This window comes from Rattus norvegicus, chromosome 16 (genome assembly GCF_021556685.1).
Source record: "Rattus norvegicus strain SHRSP/BbbUtx chromosome 16, alternate assembly SHRSP_T2T, whole genome shotgun sequence".
Classification (NCBI taxonomy): domain Eukaryota; kingdom Metazoa; phylum Chordata; class Mammalia; order Rodentia; family Muridae; genus Rattus; species Rattus norvegicus.
Genome location: NC_141549.1, coordinates 46421555 through 46442045, shown reverse-complemented (window position 1 = coordinate 46442045; position 20491 = coordinate 46421555). Strand labels below are relative to the sequence as shown.

General features: G+C 40.1%; 2 protein-coding genes across 12 annotated transcripts in view; both read right to left on the bottom strand.

Moving 5' to 3' along the window:
- The window catches only part of Erich1 (glutamate-rich 1), a gene marked incomplete at its 5' end in the record, with an annotated part of 52793804 nt that overhangs the window by 37222318 nt on the left and 15550995 nt on the right, over window positions 1-20491 (bottom strand).
- Neil3 (nei-like DNA glycosylase 3) overlaps window positions 1-20491 on the bottom strand; it is a 59261-nt gene that overhangs the window by 19573 nt on the left and 19197 nt on the right. For 7 of the 12 annotated variants that reach the window (NM_001170346.1, XM_087587846.1, XM_087587847.1 and 4 more), the window contains 3 exon segments: window positions 1386-1599; window positions 2064-2198; window positions 16314-16438. In NM_001170346.1, coding sequence (NP_001163817.1) covers window positions 1386-1599; window positions 2064-2198; window positions 16314-16438 — 474 coding nt within the window. 12 annotated transcript variants of the gene reach the window in all.

The following is a 20491-nucleotide window of genomic DNA, read 5'->3' as shown; positions in this document are numbered from 1 at the left end:
TCTAGAAACCATTCTCCAGAGAAGCCTGAGTGATTTTAAGAAGCTCATTTTTGTTAAGATTCTATTTTAGTATTGTTGCATTGAACTAACTTGTTCAAAGTGTTAAAAAGCAGGACCTATCCTAAAATTGTCAGAAAATGTTTCTCTTACCATTTAACTACTAATGATTTGGATTTTTATCAAAACCAACAAGAAACTGTATGCAAAAGACAAAGAGGTATATGTGGACTTGTGTAAAAATAATTTACTTAATACAGTCTATTTAGTAGAAATAGTTGGTATCATTAGAATTTAGTTAACAGTGACAAATCTGGATAAGAGCCTTCGGCGCAGACTTCCTCCCTAGAAACAAATGTGCAGATGCTGCCATTCCAGTCTCTCCTGGCTTTACTCCATCCATCACTATTCTCTAACATCCCTCTCTCTACTAATTGTCTCTCCTAGAAAAATAAGAGCACAAGTCTCTCCGGTTGGAGAACTAAAAACAAAACCAAGTCCATTCCTTGTCCTAGGATCCCATTCTAGACATCTAACGTTTTCCTCTCTGTGTCAATCCAAGCTAATTGAACAAGGACTGTGAGTTTTCTTCTGCTCTCTGCTCCTTCACTCTTTAGTCCCTACTGCCCGAATTCCGTCCTTATCGCTCATTAAAACGTTTTTTCTTTCCTGTTGTCGACACCTATGAGTAGGAATGCATGCGAGTGGTGTAGAGCATACATTTAATGTGCCACATAGAAAAGGCTAATCACTTCATTCTCACACCTCACAGTGACCTCTCTAAAGCTAGCCGCTGTGCTTAGACATTAGGAAACATCACTGATGAGAACACTTGCCCTCATCACAGGTGGCGCTGTAGCTGTACAAGACACTTTTCTTTTTAAACAGTAAGTGTAATGGGTAAAATATATTTGAAAGTAAAACCAATCCAAGGTATGGGGAAAATAAGCCAAAGTAAATGAAGGACAATTGAGAGCAGGAAGTGAAGCAGCTCTAACAGGCAGGCTGAGACAGCCATACGCATAACCTGACACTTGATGCCAAGACTTGAAAATACCTGGTGTCTGTAGACAGTTCTCAATCTTCCTAATACTGTGATCCTTTAGTATGAGTCCTCATGTTCTGTTGACTCTCCAACCATAAATGTATTGTCATTTATAGTTCATAACTGTAATTTTCTAGTTATGAATCACAATGTAAATAAATATCCATGTTTAACGACCTTAGATGACCCCTGAAAGGGTCATTTGACCCATAAAGGATTCGTGACTCAGAAGTTGAGAAGGATTGCTGTAGTGACTATGTTGTTCTAGCACAGATTTCCATTTTACATTGGATCCTTATAGTACTTATAAAAAAGTTAGAAACAAAATTTAAACTATTTATACCTTAACAGTCGGATGGAGTCCACTGTCAAAGAGAGCTTCATTTTTGATGATGTTCCCTACACCAGGCAACACCCTCTGATCCAGTAACACATCACACAGCATCCGATCTCTCTGCTTCTTAACTTCATTTTCTGCTCTTGAGAGACTGAACTTTGGTGAGCATACATCCAATCCTTCCATCATTCTGACTCTTTGTTGGCTTTCCACTGAATTTCTATAGAAAAAAGTATATCAAAGAAGTATATAATTATAATGGCTTTATAATTTTGGAGCCATTAAATGGACTTTGATCTAAATGCAAATGTTTATGTATGTGATAGAATAGGAGATACTTGGGTGGACAATGACAATCCTAGTAATAGAGACCTTTTATTGATCATACAGATTTTGTTAAGCAACATGTGCAATGTCATAACCAAACTATCGATCCAGGCTCTATTGTTTTGCAGCTAAAGTACTTAGTGCCCTTATCTGAATCTTGCTCTGTTAATATCTATTCTCTTTGTTACAATTTTGCATCTGTTAGCTAACTGGGATGGGGGTGGGCGTTCATTACCAGTTGAAGAGCAAGATAAAAAATCTATTATTATTTTTTTAAGCAAAGAGTTAAATATCTCTCTCTCTCTCTCTCTCTCTCTCTCTCTCTCTCTCTCTCTCTCTCTCTCTCTCTCTCTTTACCTGAGTTTTACTGAAGAGTCAAAGAAACAGATCAAGTCATTGGTGAGCTGCACTTCAAAAGCTGGAGAAACTCCACCTCTATTTTCACACTTAGGCGGGTTAATCAAGATGGAGCCTTTCATTCCGAAATGAATCCTGAAACAGAGCCAGCCCATTTTTGAGTAACAGAAGCATATTATGTGTCATCATTTTAGTTGTTTTTTAAAAATCACAAACAAACCAATGTTACTCGGGATAGTTACTTTTAAAGAGGAAAAAAAAGTAGCTAAAAGCACTTTTTAGGGAAATTGTAAGTTCCAAACACTTAGTCCAAAACAACAGAGCTGTTGTTTCTAAAGTTGGATAAAATATCTTTGTTCACAGAAAACTTTAGCATCCTTCCATATTTATTGATTCAAAAGCCTAAGCCAAAAACTGGTTATAATTTCTTTCTATATTCTACAAGGTCCCTAACATTGAGATTCCTTATTTTAGCCACAATGAACTGGAAGATTTATCTATTGCAACCTAAGGTCTACAGGTTAATATATACATCTCTTGCCTACTGTTTGACCTAAGCAGAGACATTTTCACATACACATACACACACACACACACACACACACACACACACACACACACACACAAATGTGCATGCGTGTACACACATGCATGCATACACACATACATGCAATACATTCATACACGCACAGACATGCATACACATGCATACATGTACATGTACATACACACACACACACCCAAACACACACACACACAGAGAGAGAGAGAGAGAGAGAGAGAGAGAGAGAGGGAGAGAGAGAGGGAGGGAGAGGGAGAGAGAGAGAGATTTGTGAGAGACAGAGAATGAGTAAACAAAGCTTATACAATTCTTTTCATTTTCAGTTACTTTTATGCATATCGGGAAGAAGGTATTTATAAATATTTACAGTTAACTTCAAAGCCACAATAGAGCAATGAAAAATTCATAGCCTTTCAGATTTTGTAGAATTGATTAGCCTGTCCAGTTAAGAAGAAGCGATTTTGCAAGACCTCCGATGAAGATCACAAATTATTCTGTGCCTTTCAAATCTGTTTCCTCATGGCTTGGTTGAGTTAATAAATGTGGTGCTTTTGGCAGTGAATGGTACTGCTGTGTGCTTCTACTTGCAAAGCACTGTGTCACAATATTACACAAGGTTAACAAGTCTAGCTTTTAAATGCCGGTTTCAAACTTTGTGAGCCCCACTATCAATCATAAACGAATTCTACATGCCCTATAGTTCTTGACGGGAAAAATGTGTGCCTGTAAGTACTTCATAATTTAGCTTATGGAGGTTTAGCCCCAGTGAAAGGTGTACACTGTCATGCCCAGGAGCCATCATAGCTAAAATCTTTGCAGCTGCACAGCTCATAAAGTGGATTCTAAATCACTTTCTATAATGAAACCACATCCACATCAAAAGCCTCAAAGGTCACGACCCAAGTAAAACGTAGGAGTAGCCCCAATAAGAACTACAAACAAAGCTGGTGCACCATTGTCTTGGAAATACATTCAGTGTAGGGGCAAAATGCATATAAAACAACCACTTTAGCTCATATTGATTTGTATTTATAATATTAAATAGCTAATTGTGACTGAGCTCCAATAAACAAATAAATGCCATGCACCTTTAAGAGTAAGAATATATTGGCATCATTAAACTCTTTGAGGCACAGCAGCATGCGGGCAGTTCTAACAATGAACCCGGATGTTTTATGATCTGAATATCAGCTCATGAGCCCGTATTACCTCCAGGAAAAAGATTTCAAGAGAAAGCCACTACACTAATTAATAATAATAATAATAATAATAATAATAATAAATAGGTAAGGAGAAAAGAACTAATTTTTTAAGGAAAGCTCTAAATACCAAGTGTGGGGTCGTGTGCCGGCTTGTAATCCCTGCAGTCCTGAGAGTGTACTTAGGTACTCATGAAGGAATGAAAAGGGATGCTCAGGCCAGGAGAATCAAAAGTGCAGCCTTTACAACCCCAACAGCATCCTTATGAAAGGTGGCCTGCTTTGCAAACATTTTTCTAACACACAGAAGTATTGACAGGTGTAGCCGAGGGTGAGGGGGATCAGGAAACCTCTGTCCAAGCAGTGCATTTAGCTCTGACTTACAAAGTGTAAAAACCGGAGACAGAATAGGAAAGCCTCTTGCCACCAGGTGCTGACTGGAGCTCCCCTGCTGTTGAGAGTGAGGCCAAAACAAAATTTTCTTTCCCTGGAGATGAACCAGGGAGACATAGATTGGCACAGAACCCTGAAATGATTCAAAGAGAACCTGTTCTTTCAGGAAGAACATCTGGAACACGAAAACACCTACAGAAGCCATGGCAAAGGACTGTGACCCTGAAACTCCGCAACCCTGTGGTCTGCAGAGACCTATTCAGAAGAAATTAGAACCTTGCCTCCATAGTGATATTGGAAGTCATGCGTAACAAGCAACATGAGTCTCCTTTGAGAGGAGGGAGCATAGAGATAACCTCTGTGATGTGAATTTGCTTTGAGGGATTGGCAGAAACCTGACAATGGAGCAGAAAAAGGAGAAACTACACACAGTCACCCATGCAGCGACAGTGGGAGATGGAGTTCTCTTTTTTAATGTTCAAAATTAATATTAATGTTTAAAATGTTTGCAGAATGGCAAGCAAGTTTCTGAGACATTTTAAAACCCAGAATACAAAACTAGAATAAAGAATGATAGGGCCAGGTGTGGTAGCACATGCTAGGCCCTCTGGCGGCAGAAACAGGGAGATCTCTGTGTGTTCAAAGTCAACCTGGTCTACAGAATGAGTTCCAGACCAGTCATAGCTAAGTTGTGAGGCTGGTTGCAAGAAAACAAAACAAAGCAAAACAAAATAGCAAGAGCTAAACTAAAGAATAAAACAATTCACCCACCTTCAAAAGAACAGGAAGAAGGGTGCCTCACAGACAGGCAAGCACAGCTAGGAAGCAAGTGTTACAGATATGGAAGGAAGCTCAATGATGTTTGCAAGCCCACTGCCCCATCACCCAACCTCAACACTGCTGCTAGAGGGGGTGCTGTGATGGGCCATGAGGAAACAGACCATCTCTGGAAAGGACCTGAATCCAAACGTTCCCTTAACCTGCTGGCATGTGTGGATGTGCTGGAATGCAGGAAATAAGCCAATTGCTCTGTATACTGCATGCAGAGGTAACTGTTATATTTAGTTATTGAGTTGAACCCCAAATCATGCAAACCGTGGCATATTCTGGGAGAGGAATTCTACCCTTCATCTGTGAGCCACATCTCTGCCTTTTTATTTTTTAGACAAGACCTCACTTTCAGGATGTCCTGATTCCTCCTGGCTCAGCCGCTTGAGTGTCTGGGATCATGAATAGCTACCAGCAGGCCCAGTTAGGACAATGCTTTTGTTTCTAAATCATGTACAGTAAACCAGTTGAGGAGTTGCAATCAAACCATGGTGAGTAGGAGGATGGCAGCAGGAAGATTAGACATTCAAGGTCATCCTATACTATAAAGCAAGCTTAAAGGCAGCCTGTGACTTTGACACTGTCTCAAAGAACCAACAAACCACCCATAGATATATTGTTAATTAAATGCACACTTTTATGTATTTATAAATAAACCAAAATATAACTTAGATTTGAAAAAAGTAAAAATATTTGCGTTAGGCTTGGGATGTCAAAGGTGGAGTGCTTGCCTACCATGTGGGAAGTCCTCAGTCCAATTCCTTATTGTATGAGTTTCCTGAGATTGAAATACTAGATCCTTCAGGGAAGCTCCTTAAGGTAAACAACTCAAAATGTATTCATGAAGTCCCTGAAACTGACCACATACACTAGGTTCCTCTCTGCCAGAGCAAGGAATAAAAGCTGAGAGTTGTCCCTCTTGGAGAGGCAAAGCCAGGCTGCAAAGAAGACTATGAGACCCAAACATCTGCCTGGAAGAAGCAGAAACCAGAGAAGCTGCCTGGAAGAGGTGTAGACCAACTGAGGTACTTAGAAAGGATACTCTCCAATTTGCTGAGCTGTCTGCAGCTTTTCTGAGCTGTCATCCAAGCCACCCACTTTGGTGATACAACTGTCTTTGAGTCATCTCTGCTCCTATAAGCAATTATATTTGATGAATTACCCCAACACCACAAAATGGTTCACCAAGTTGGACTTTGGTGGTATCCATTCTTTGCTCTGGCTTGAGCTCTGTATTTGTGGTGAGCAGACCTTCGTGTTATGTCTCACCAGGAATGTTTTGTCACACAATACCTTCAGAATCACACATACACAAATATAAAAGTAGAATGTCGGGTGGATGGTGGGGGAAACCTGTATGGGGGAGGGGGGGATAGGGGGCTTATGGACAGGAAACCAGGAAAGGGAATAACATTTGAAATTTAGATAAAGAAATAGATCTAATAAATTTTTTTTCAAAAGACAAACAAACAAAAAAAGTAAAATGTCATCCAGGAAGATACACAGCCAAGCAGAAAAGTAGTTCTCTGAGAAGTAGGACATCTGCATCTGTCTGGAAAGGGTCATTTTACTTAACAATCATCCCAATTCTTTGATGTATCTGGAATGTTTGCCATTTTTGGTCATTTAAATAACAGAGAATTGTGAGGAAAAATCCTGAGTCCGTAGCTGGCCTCTCCTTCAGTTCTGCCAGAAAAACTTCCTGTTAGTCTTTAAAATTTCCTACATCAAGTAAAATCTCCTACATCGAGGTAAGACTTACCCTATTTCTTCCTAAGAGGCTTTCAGGGCCTCCCTAGAACTCTACAGTGTTACTCAGGGTTGCAGCTTGCCTGTGGGACAGACATGCAAGACTCCCCTCTTCCTTGCTCTGCAGCCTTGAACAACTAGCTTAGCCTCTCTGAATCCACATCAGTAAATTACACAATGCTGTGTTTCCCAGTCCTAGAGATGTACAGCAAAAGAGGAACCAGATGAAAAGTGAAACAGCTAGTTTGAATGAAGACTGGTTCAACATACAAGAGAATGTGATAAAGAAGGCAATGAGGCTTGCCACTGACAGACCCAGGTTATTGAAGGACGAGATCCGAAAAGGCTCCATGTGTACCAGGGGACAAGCCATGATTACTTCCGGTCCTCTCACAGACTTTAGTCATACACTGATCACTTTTTAGCATCACCCTCTGACACCTGCCTGAACTTCTTAGCCTCCTCTTTCTGGGGAAAGGGTTCTTGTTGTGGTGCCAGCAAATGCCAAATTGCAGTGGGCTTCATTAATTTCCTGGGATGCATTTGACTGTATTTATACCAATTGGTAGTAGTTGGCCACTGTGCTAGAGGGTGAACTGAGTGTGACTGTCACACAGTGGGCCCGCAGTAACACAGTCCACACTGAAAGATGGGAGAATTGTCTACATGAACTCAATTGCCACATTTATTACCTTTAATCATTAACTGTGGCCCCTCCTGGCTGGCCCGGGGCAGGGCTGGCTTCTGTTTACTTCACTTCAGGAGTTATCTTCATTTCCTATCACTGGCCCCTGGCCAGAGCTTCCTGTCCCTTTCTTCCATACCTCTCCTGGCTATTTTCCACAAAGTGGTTTTTTTTCCCCTTTTCCTTTGTTTTTGTTTTGTTTCTGTAATCTTGTGACCATTTATTTACTCTTTGTTTACAGATCAAACGTGAAAGACTGACATCCACCTCAGGGTTATACATAGATCTCTTTTTAGTGAATGACAGGGCCTTGTAGACCTCATATAGCAGATTGAATTATTCAGTGTCCCCTCTGTTTGGCAGGTTCTTGTTGGGGTGCGAGTGCCAAGCCAGCCTGAAATACACTTCATTAGTTTCTTTGTAGGAAGCACTTGACCTCACAACTACAACAGTTTGCCATCTTGGCGCATAGTTGACTGTGGACTGGGGCAGTGATCCGGACTGAGCTTGGTGTTACTGAGCTTGGCAGATAGAGGTCTCTGGGTCCTGGGATGGAGCCTCCACTGACATCATAAAGGTCCCTTTCATAGTTAGAGCCTATTTTATAGCCTGCAGCTACAGCTTAGCACAGAGTAGCAACCCCCCACCCCCACCCCTGCACTGACAAGCAGGTGATAGAGGGGAGAGCAGCATTTTTCCCCAGGGTCCCCTGGGGAGTCCCAATGTGAGCTGGGGGGTAGGGCAGATGGGCTTGGTCAGCAGCTGGCAGGGGCTTCCACTCTCTCCACCAAGCAACCCCACCACAGCCATTTTCGTTCTACCAATAATTGAGCTACCTACCCCCTTTCTACCATTGGACTCAGTTTCTGCAGCTTTTTGAGCACAATATGAGGAGCATGGGGGATGCAGTGGAAAATTACAGACATGCTTACTGACTGCTGAGGACCATCTCACCGCATCTCAAGGTGGCCTTTAGTCCTATAGGAAAAGGACCTAGAAGGGCATAAGCACCAGAAGGATGGCTCCTTGCTGGATGGCCTCTCAGGGGACCCTGTGGTTGCCTCATGTAGTCCTTGTGACAGATCTCCAAGGAGCTGGAGTTCTGAAATCATTAAAACGATGAAAAGCAACCACAACCACCAAACCCAAAAAACAACTACTTACACATTCACTCAGTTCCACATTCTACAAACTCAACGGAAAAGCGATTACCAATACAAAGTTTAAGTACTTGTGTAAGGCTATTCCAGAAATGATATGCAAGATTTATGTAAGATTTATTTATTTATATAAATCTTTTATATATCATATATAATATGTGAGATAAATAGAATATCAACTGAAATAGGTGATAAAAACTAATTTTAATTAAAATATACTTAAGATGCTTATCATACTCATTTTACATTATATAATCACTCATTGAAATTAATGATTGATATATTAAGAAACCAGTACTAAGATTCATGAACAGATGAACATTTTTTAACAGACTTAACTAAAAAAAAGAACTCTTCAAGGAACAGATTAACACATGCACTAGTAAATGAACTTAAACATAGAATGACAGAAATGAAACAAAGTGAGAGGTATTGATTTAGACATACTTTAAGAAAAATAAAATCATCTGCTGTTTTCCATGGCTTCCTGCAGCGTCAAATATTACAGTTATTTATTCCTATGCGAGACAGAAAGGCCTCTCTTTACATTGCGCGTTTGTGTGTTGGATTCTCCTGACTTTCCTTACTTGTTTCTTTTAGTGCCCTCTTCATTTTCAATACATCCTTTTGGTGAGTTCTGAATTCTCTGTTGAGAGGTTTATTGTTCTGGCAATTTAGTGGCTTCCCTGCTGCCTTCTGTCTTGCAGAGTTTCTGATGAAAAGCCCAGTGTACTTTTCAACGTTGTTTCTACATATGTCTCTTTCAATCTAGTTGCTTACAGGTTTTGTCTTCATCTGGGCTTCTCAGCACAATGACTGGGTATGTGTGAAGGATATTTGTTTTTATTTCTTTCAACTTCTACTATATTGGGTTTGCTAAGGAAAATTCTTGCCCATTTAACTCTATAAAAATCTCTCTTTTCTTCTTTGGGTTACAGGTACATATATTTGCTTTAGACTATATGACATCCAAATCTTCATTCATTTTATACAACCCTTCTCTGATTTTGCTAATTTTTATGTTGTTGTGATCAGAAACCCTGAAAAAACAATCTAAGAAAGAAGAAGGGTTTGTCTTAAATCAAACTTCAAGGGAGTACATGTATTGCTATCATGGCAATATATATATTTGTATATATATTGATGTAGTACATATATACCTTTTAAGGCAGCATATATCCCTACCAAGACACTATATATTCATAAAGAGGCAAAATATATCTTTATAGAGGATCTAGGGATATATATATATATATATATATATCCTATATATATATAAAGTATATATATATATGTATATATATATACTTTAGAGCAGTTGGGGCTTGAAAAATCTCATCATATTGTCTCTGCTATAAGGAAGGAGAAAGCCATTTGTATTCAGTTCAATTATATTCCTTTTTTTATGCAGTCCAGTACACAAGTTGCTCTTCTTTGGACAATCAATCAAATTCATCAAGATAATCCTTTACAGGTCTGGTTAGAGGTTAATCTAATCTAGATAACTTTCCCAGGTATGCCCAGAGGCTTATCTTCTAGGTGATTCCAGATCCTGTAAGTTGATAGTCTATATTAGTCATCTATTGATTTTATATTTTTTAATGTTATCTGTTCTGCCTTTCCCTTTCTTCCAAGGCCTCCAAACACAGTGAGTTAATAGTCTATCGATACAAATCTATTTAAAAAAAACACATAGGAAAGGAAAATTAACAATTCATTGGAAGGGTTATCCTAATACCAGAATTAAACAGAAGTATATATGAATATAACCCTTTAGGCCAACATCTGTCATGAAAACAAATAAAAACATTCTCAATAAAAGAAATCTAGCAATATGCAGAAAGGGTAAACTATCACAATGAAGTAGGAAGATTGGTAAGATTATGATAAGATCAGTCTGTATAATTCACCATGTATGTGCACTGCAAAACAGAGCATCAGCCTTAAGTGTGCCCTAAAATACTCTTTGCTACTCTCACCTCAACGGGGCAATGAAAGACCTGAACATACAGATAAGGACTCTCTGGAGGGCCACAGACAAGACAAAGCAATGTAGCATCATCTAGAACAAATTCTATTACTTGTTTCTGAATTCGTGCTAAGTCAGCTATTCTTTGGAATGCTGGGTATACAAGGGCGAAAGAAGGTGAGCCAAAGTCCCTCTTTTCGCAGCATTGATTGAGGAAAGTAAGGGAGCATTATGGAAAGAGCAAGTCCAGCCAACAGCGATTGGACTGTATGAGTGTTGCTACAGCAGCACTGCAGAGGGATGCTGAACAGAGGACTAGGGATTCTGGGGAGGCCCTGCGAGGGACAAAAGTGCTTCTTGTCCATCAGGTCACCAATGGGCCTGCACAGTGCAGTAGAGCAGACATGTTCGCCTGTTAGCTTCCTTGTTAGCAGCTTTCAGATAAATTCTTTTTAGCTCCCAAGCCACCCTGCATTGTTTGATGCTGTCTGGCAGCAATCTATCTCCGCCGCACAAGTATGGCTATGTTGTAGATGTTATCTACCATACAAACAAGAAAGGTAGTACCTGAGGCAGGAAAAAAATAAAGCAAACAGCAAAGAGAGTAAGGATGCGTTATCTCACAGTCTACTCAATATCACAGTCGGATTCCCAGGTAGTGCACTCTAAAAAAAGATAATGTGTTTGAGAGGGAAGAAAGGAAAATGCCACAGTTCACAGATGCTATAAATATTTACCTAGATTGCCTATCTCAAACCAGAACACCCTGTAAATGCCAAAACATGCAAATATGAAAACTAGAGTAATTGAGGTCAGCAAAGGTGCAGGATACAAGGCTAAGGCACACTCAAACATTTTACTAGAGAAGAACTGAAAATTCAAATTTTAAAAATCAACCCTTTACAATAATATAAATCATCAAATGTTCTGGACAACCCTCATTGTCAACTTGATACAGCTTAGAGTCATCTATGAGGAAGATCCCACTTGAGGAATTGGCTGGCTTAAGTTGGTTTGTGAGCATGTCTCTGGGGCATGGTCTTGATGTAAGAGGTCAGAGCCCTCTTAGGCTATATAAGAAACACACATGGTATATACACTCACTGATAAGTGGATATTAGCCCAAAAGCTTGGGATACCCAAGATACAATTCACGGACCACATGAAGCTCAAGAATAAGGAAAATCAAAGTGTGGATGCTTCAGTCCTTTTTAGAAGGGGGAACCACATACATGAGGAAATGCAGAGGCAAGATGTGGAGCAGAGACTGAAGGAAAGGCTGTCCAGAGACTGCCCAACTTGGGGATCCAGCCCATTTGCGGTCACCAAACCCAGATACTATTGCAGATGCTAGGAAGTGCATGTTGGCAAGAGCCTGATATAGCTGTCTCCTGAGAGGCTCTGCCAGAGCCTGACAAATACAGAGGCAGATGCTTACAGCCAACCATTGGACTAAGAATGGGGTCCCCAATGGAGGAGTTAGAGAAAGGACTGAAGGAGTTGAAGGGGTTTATAACACCATAGGAAGAATAACAATGTCAACCAATCAGAACCCCCCAGAGCTCCTAGGGACTAAACCACCAACCAAATAATACACATGCAGCCACCTATGGCTCAAGCTGCATGTGTAGCAGAGGATAGACTCATTGGGCATCAATGGGAGGAAAGGTCCTTGGTACTGTGAAGGCTAGATGCCCTAGTGTAGGGGAATGCCAGCGCAGGAAGGTGGGAGGGAGTGGTTGGGTGGGTGGAGGAGCACCCTCATAGAGGCAGGGGGAGGGGCGATTGGATATGGGGTTTCCGGAGGGGAAACCTGGAAGGGAGATAACATTTGAAATTTAAATAAAGAAAATATCCAATGAAAGAAAAGAAAAAAATGGAGGGTGGGGGGGACCTGGCTAAGTATGAGCTAGTACACAGTGATTCTTCATGGTTTTTGTTTCAGTTCCTGTTAGAATTACTGCTGAACTTCCCTCAATAATAAGCCATGACCTGGAGATGTAAAGTAAAACAAACCTTTTCTTACCTAAGGTGCTTTGGTCATAGTGTTTGTTAGAGCCACAGATCCCAGCTAAAGCATCAACTTACCTAGAGATATGAAATATGCCTGGGGCTGAAAACTACAAAAACAGATAAAAGAAATAAAAAAGCTATGTGTTCTGTGTTAATAGGGCAGGGTACAACATTGTTAACCTAATAACAATCACCTAATGATGCGCAGATCCAGTGTAAACTCTATCAAACCCTGAAGAATCCTTAATCAGAATTTTGTAGCAGTCAAAAAGTTGAGCCTAAAATTTGGAAAACCATAAGAAATAAAACAGTCAAAATAATCCTGAAACTTCCTAAAATATACATATGTACACTTAATACAGAGCTACCATATTATGGAGGAGACAATATCCAAACTATACTTCACATGCTACCAAATTAACCTCTCCAGTACCAGGAATGGGTTACATGATTCGAGTGATTGGGAAACCTTGTCCCATAGATCCCTCCTCTAAACATTACCCACTATCACCAAACTTGGCAGTAAGACCCTGTTACTGAAGATATCACATACTTAGGGCACAGAATATGAAATTCAGCTGGTACTCATCTGGGAACTTCATTCCTACCAGCTAGAGTTCATAGTACTGGAAGCTGTCATGCACATAACTGGAGGAGAAAAGTAATTATGAATCTCACCCAGCTATGATCTCTGTGAACTGCAAAAATGATCAGCCTGTAAGATATGCCCACTGGAGCAAGAGTGGCATGAATGTTATGGGAGCAACCAAACATATTTTTTTTTCTTTTCTTTAAGAACTACTCTATGGACAGAGCCTGTATCTTACATTATTAATGAAGCCAAAAACCTGAGTCTAAATTGGGAATGGGTCCTAGAGGAAACCTACTACTACTATTTTGTTCAATGAACACAGCAATAAAATGCCTCTGGATGACATACTGCTGTACCTATTGATGAATCCATCCCTCAACCCTAATCAGAGGTTTCTTCTTGTAGATAGTAACTAACACAGGCCCACAAGTAGACACAAACAGAGAGTAAAAGATGTTGGAATGCACAGCCCTATGAGGGATGTGTCTTCATTACATCCTTCACTTCAAGGCTCAGGGATCTATGTGGAGATGGAGGACAGAAAAATTGCAAGAACCAGAGGTGGTAGATGATGTCATGGGTGCAGTGTGTTCTACATACTATAGGACAGATGCACATATAAATTTACAGAGACTGTGATAGCATGCAGAGGAGAAAGTCCTACCCTTAGCAAGAAGCTCTTCACAATTGATAGCTTCTGGGAAAGATCTTCAATGAGATATGAATGGACATATCAACCAGATTTCAGGGACGGCTCCATGCTTAGGACTGGTTGGGCAACACAAATTAAACTCCATTTTTGGTTTGTTTGTTTGTTTAAGGAGAAAGAACATGAAATTTGCTAGGTAGAGAGGTCAGGAGAGTCTAGAAACAGTTGGAGGAAGGAAAAGAATACAATCAAAATATACTGTAAGAAATTCTGAAAGACTAAATAAAATACATCAAATGACTAAAACAGGATGACTCATCTAACATATCTGAACTTACTTTAAAACTACTTTAAGATACTGTATTATTAATGAAAATGGATACCTAGATCCATTAAATAATATTGTGAGCTCAGAAATACACATATGGGGCCAACTGTTCTCTTGATAACATTGCAAAGAAATGTGTGAGAGAAAAGGTAATCACCACACCAGGTGTCAGGACAACAGCATATAAACAGAGAGGAAATACCATACAAACAAAAAGCACTAAAATGCTTGTCTTGCGCTTTACTCAGACTTAACTCAAGTGGATCAGTATCCTAAATATGAGTGCTGAGATAATAACCGTACACAAATAAAATGTCACAAGTGACTTTGTAGTGAGGAACGTTTCAAAGATTTTAGTAAAATTTTTGATCCAAAGAAGAAAACAAAAGAATTTAGAAGTCATTAATACTAAAAATAATTATCTTCAAAAGACATAATTTAAAAACAAAATGAAGAGACAAGACATAAAAATAGTTTAGAAGTGCACTTTTTGAATTTAAAGTCATATTGTAATATGGGATTCGGTTGAGTTTGTATTACTAAATGCAGATTCCAATAGCTGTCTGCCTCTGACCTTGAATTGTTACACAGAAGAGTCATTAGGGCTGCAGGAAATTCAAAGTAAGCAAGCCGGTGAATTTTTTCCCTACCCATATATTGAGATAGGTGCTCTCCAGGGATGCCACTAGCTCACGCGGCTTGAAGATGTGATTGCCCTTGTTTAGAACTTCATGGAACAGTTACTGACAGCCCTCCACTGAGAAATGACTCCCTCCTCATCACTGTGGTGGGGGACATTTGATACAAAGCCTCCCTCTCATCTTCCCTAAATAAATCTACACTTAGCACCAAGAATCAATAACATATCAATGTTTTCAACTATCATCCATGGATTCCATTGTGCCTGACTCTCTCCAGTGCTAAGTGTTTTCAACCACATCAATCTACCATGGTAATAATGTACCCAGCAATACATCATTACTGCATGAACCAGCCGACATATGCTGATACTATCAATTCCAGACTAAGGAAAACCATGAAGTGACAATGTGGCCCAAGGACAGAAGCTGCTGACAAGTAAAAGAACACCTCAAAGGAGAAGCAATTACAGAAACCTGAAGTACTCCAAATATGTAGGCAATGAGATGCAATAAATAACTAGAGAGCCATGTCCCCTCTGTGAGTGTCTCTCACCTTCCCTTGTTAGAATTAGAAGTAACAGCTCTTCCCTTGTCAAGTGCTATCTGGTCAATATCGTAAAGGAACACCAAACAGAGCCCAGGAAGCAGACTTATACTCACTGTTTGCAAAAATCTGAAGCTAACTCTAAAACCACACAGTGATTTGATAGACATAGGAAACCACAGACCTGTTTCATTTACTTGAAAAAGTTAAATAGGTAGTCATAAATCTAACATTATCAAAGCAATAATATATATTATACCATATAGTATACAGAGAGAGAGAAAGAGAGGCAGAGAGACAGAGACAGAGACAACAGAGAGATAGACACACACACACACACACAGAGAGAGAGAGAGAGAGAGAGAGAGAGAGAGAAAGAGAGAGAGAGAGAGAGCGCACTTGTCCTTCTTTGCCTATATATTATCCACATATTCCCATAAGAACCCTGAGACAATGGATGACTTAGTGTGTCTGTCGGAAGTTCGTGAGTTCTTTAAGTTCCCAAATTCCACACAAAGCTTCAGACAGAGAAAGAAGACAGAAAAAAAATACAAAAATCTAGTGACATACTAAAACCAAACTAGAGTCTGTCAGAAATGCAAAACAACCTATGTTACAGAAAGTAATTAACATTTGCTAAAAATCAAAACAGAGCCTTGGCTCCAGTGGACTAGAAAAGCCCTGCAGGCCTACAAATGGTGGTTTTTTTTTAAGAGAAATAGAAGGACAGGCCTACGAGGAATGAGGACACTCATCACAATGCATTCTTCTTGTGCTTTTTTTTTCTATAACAGAATCCCAGCCTTTCATGTTAGAGAGCTTTTAAATCTGAAACACTTTCTCCATGGTTAGATGTGAAACTTGGAAAACTGCTAGCAAACCCTTCCACCTACCTTTACACATGGAGCTGCATGGCGCATTGGACAGGTCTGTCTTACCGTAAAGCTCTTGGGCCAAAGTACATAAACAGCTCCTTCCCCAAGGTTTCCACACCACTGTAAACACATCCATTAAACAGTCTCAAGACTTTCCAGCCAGAATCTTTAGCGTTCATTGGAGCAGCCTAGTAGAAAATAGATACATATTTAACACACATACACACATGCAAATTCTCAACACAATTACAATGCAATTCTTAAATCCAGTTCTATTACTCCATGACTAGGTTCATGCCTGAAGGAAGAACGACCTCTAACATGTCACATAATACAATCAGCTATTTACATATATTTGTCCAACTACTATGCAATCACTGGAAAGGAGAATGGCCAATTTTTTTAAATTGAAAAATAAAAGTAACTGTAAATAATTGAGATGACCTTTTTCAAGACCATATTATGTGTACATGCATGAAATTACAGGAAAGCCATGAGAATTGTTGTAAAACTAACAGCTAAACTATAAAGCCTTCTACTTGTAAAACTCTATATAATCAAGTTTCTTGAAAGGGTGTTCAGACTGGACTGCTAAAAGTGAAAGCTAATTATGAAAACAGACACTTTAGCTGTACCTGTGAAGTTTTAGGCAAGTAAAGAATAGTTAAGTCAAAAATTCACAATAAAAGAGAGAGACAAGCAAAGTCAGCTTGAGGTACATAGACAGTTAATAAGTGGCCGCCGCAGAGAGCCCGTGGGCAGCACCCCGCGAGCAAACTAGAGCCTCGGGACCACAGGTAAGACCAACTTGTCTGCTGCAAGAAAGCTGCCTGGTGAAATCGGGACACACAAAGGCAGAATTCCTCTAGGACCGGGCACGTCCTGTGTTTACCGCGGATCCCGGCTCGCAGCAGCTCTCTGCTCCCAGACCCCATGGGAAAGAGACCTCACCGCCTGGTCAGGTGGGCACTCCTGAGGCTGCAGAGCGGAAGAGACCACCAACACTGCCCACCCCTGCCCACATACCTGGCCCAAGAGGAAACTGTATAAGGCCTCTGGGCTCCCGTGGGGGAGGGCCCAGGAGCGGCAGGACCCCTGCCTGAGACACCACCGGAACCTGAAGGAAACAGACCGGATAAACAGTTCTCTGCACCCAAATCCCGTGGGAGGGAGAGCTAAACCTTCAGAGAGGCAGACAAGCCTGGGAAACCAGAAGAGACTGCTCTCTGCACACACATCTCGGACACCAGAGGAAAAAGCCAAAGGCCATCTGGAACCCTGGTGCACTGAAGCTCCCAGAAGGGGCGGCACAGGTCTTCCTGGTTGCTGCCGCCGCAAAGAGCCCGTGGGCAGCACCCCGCGAGCGAACTTGAGCCTCGGGACCACAGGTAAGACCAATTTGTATGCTGCAAGTGACCTGCCTGGTGAACTCAAGACACAGGCCCACAGGAACAGCTGAAGACCTGTACAGAGGAAAAACTACACGCACGAAAGCAGAACACTCTGTCCCCATAACTGACTGAAAGAAAACAGTAAAACAGGTCTACAGCACTCCTGACACACAGGCTTATAGGGACAGTCTAGCCACTGTCAGAAATAGCAGAACAAAGTAACACTAGAGATAATCTGATGGCGAGAGGCAAGCGCAGGAACGCAAGAAACATAAACCAAGACTTCATGGCATCATCGGAGCCCAATTCTCCCACCAAAGCAAACACGAAATATCCAGACACACTAGAAAAGCAAGATCTAGTTTCAAAATCATATTTGATCATGATGCTGGAGGAATTCAAGAAAGACGTGAAGAACTCCCTTAGAGAAACACAGGAAAACATTAATAAACAAGTAGAAGCCTACAGAGAGAAATCGCAAAAATGCCTGAAAGAATTCCAGGAAAACATAAATAAACAAGTAGAAGCCCATAGAGAGGAGACACAAAAATCCCTGAAAGAATATCAGGAAATTATAAATAAACAAGTAGAAGCCCATAGAGAGGAGTCACAAAAATCCCTGAAAGAATTCCAGGAAAACACAAACAGTTGAAGGAATTAAAAATGGAAATAGAAGTAATCAAGAAAGAACACATGGAAACAACCCTGGATATAGAAAACCAAAAGAAGAGACAAGGAGCTGTAGATACAAGCTTCACCAACAGAATACAAGAGATGTAAGAGAGAATCTCAGGAGCAGAAGATTCCATAGAAATCATTGACTCAACTGTCAAAGATAATGTAAAGCGGAAAAAGCTACTGGTCCAAAACATACAGGAAATCCAGGACTCAATGAGAAGATCAAACCAAAGGATAATAGGTATAGAAGAGAGTGAAGACTCCCAGCTCAAAGGACCAGTAAATATCTTCAACAAAATCATAGAAGAAAACTTCCCTAACCTAAATAAAGAGATACCCATAGGCATACAAGAAGCCTGCAGAACTCCAAATAGATTGGACCATAAAAGAAACACCTCCCGTCACATAATAGTCAAAACACCAAACGCACAAAATAAAGAAAGAATATTAAAAGCAGTAAGGGAAAAAGGTCAAGTAACATATAAAGGCAGACCTATCAGAATCACACCAGACTTCTCGCCAGAAACTATGAAGGCCAGAAGATCCTGGACTGATGTCATACAGACCCTAAGAGAACACAAATGCCAGCCCAGGTTACTGTATCCTGCAAAACTCTCAATTAACATAGATGGAGAAACCAAGATATTCCATGACAAAACCAAATTTACACAATATCTTTCTACAAATCCAGCACTACAAAGGATAATAAATGGTAAAGCCCAACATAAGGAGGCAAGCTATACCCTAGAAGAAGCAAGAAACTAATCGTCTTGGCATCAAAACAAAGAGAATGAAAGCACACAAACATAACCTCACATCCAAATATGAATATAACGGGAAGCAATAATCACTATTCCTTAATATCTCTCAACAGCAATGGCCTCAAATCCCCAATAAAATGACATAGATTAACAAACTGGATACGCAACGAGGACCCTGCATTCTGCTGCCTACAGGAAACACACCTCAGAGGCAAAGACAGACATTACCTCAGAGTGAAAGGCTGGAAAACAATTTTCCAAGCAAATGGTCAGAAGAAGCAAGCTGGAGTAGCCATTCTACTATCAAATAAAATCAATTTTCAACTAAAAGTCATCAAAAAAGATAAGGAAGGACACTTCATATTCATCAAAGGAAAAATCCACCAAGATGAACTCTCAATTCTAAATATCTATGCCCCAAATACAAGGGCACCTACATATGTAAAAAAAACTTACTAAAGCTCAAAACACACATTGCACCTCACACAATAATAGTGGGAGATTTCAACACCCCACTCTCATCAATGGACAGATCATGGAAACAGAAATTAAACAGAGATGTAGACAGACTAAGAGAAGTCATGAGCCAAATGGACTTAACGGATATTTATAGAACATTCTATCCTAAAGCAAAACCTTCTTCTCATCTCCTCATGGTACCTTCTCCAAAATTGACCATATAATTGGTCAAAAAACGGGCCTCAACAGGTACAGAAAGATAGAAATAATCCCATGCGTGCTATCGGACCACCACGGCCTAAAACTGGTCTTCAATAACAATCAAGGAAGAATGCCCACATATACTTGGAAATTGAACAATGCTCTACTCAATGATAACCTGGTCAAGGAAGAAATAAAGAAAGAAATTAAAGACTTTTTAGAATTTACTGAAAATGAAGGTAAAACATACCCAAACTTATGGGACACAATGAAAGCTGTGCTAAGAGGAAAACTCATAGCGCTGAGTGCCTGCAGAAAGAAACAGGAAAGAGCATATGTCAGCAGCTTAACAGCACACCTAAAAGCTCTAGAACAAAAAGAAGCAAATACACCCAGGAGGAGTAGAGGGCAGGAAATAATCAAACTCAGAGCTGAAATCAACCAAGTAGAAACAAAAAGGACCATAGAAAGAATCAACAGAACCAAAAGTTGGTTCTTTGAGAAAATCAACAAGATAGATAAATCCTTAGCCAGACTAACAAGAGGACACAGAGAGTGCATGCAAATTAACAAAATCAGAAATGAAAAGGGAGGCATAACAACAGATTCAGAGGAAATTCAAAAAATCATCAGATCTTACTATAAAAACCTATATTCAACAAAACTTGAAAATCTTCAGGAAATGGACAATTTCCTAGACAGATACCAGGTACGGAAGTTAAATCAGGAACAGATAAACCAGTTAAACAAC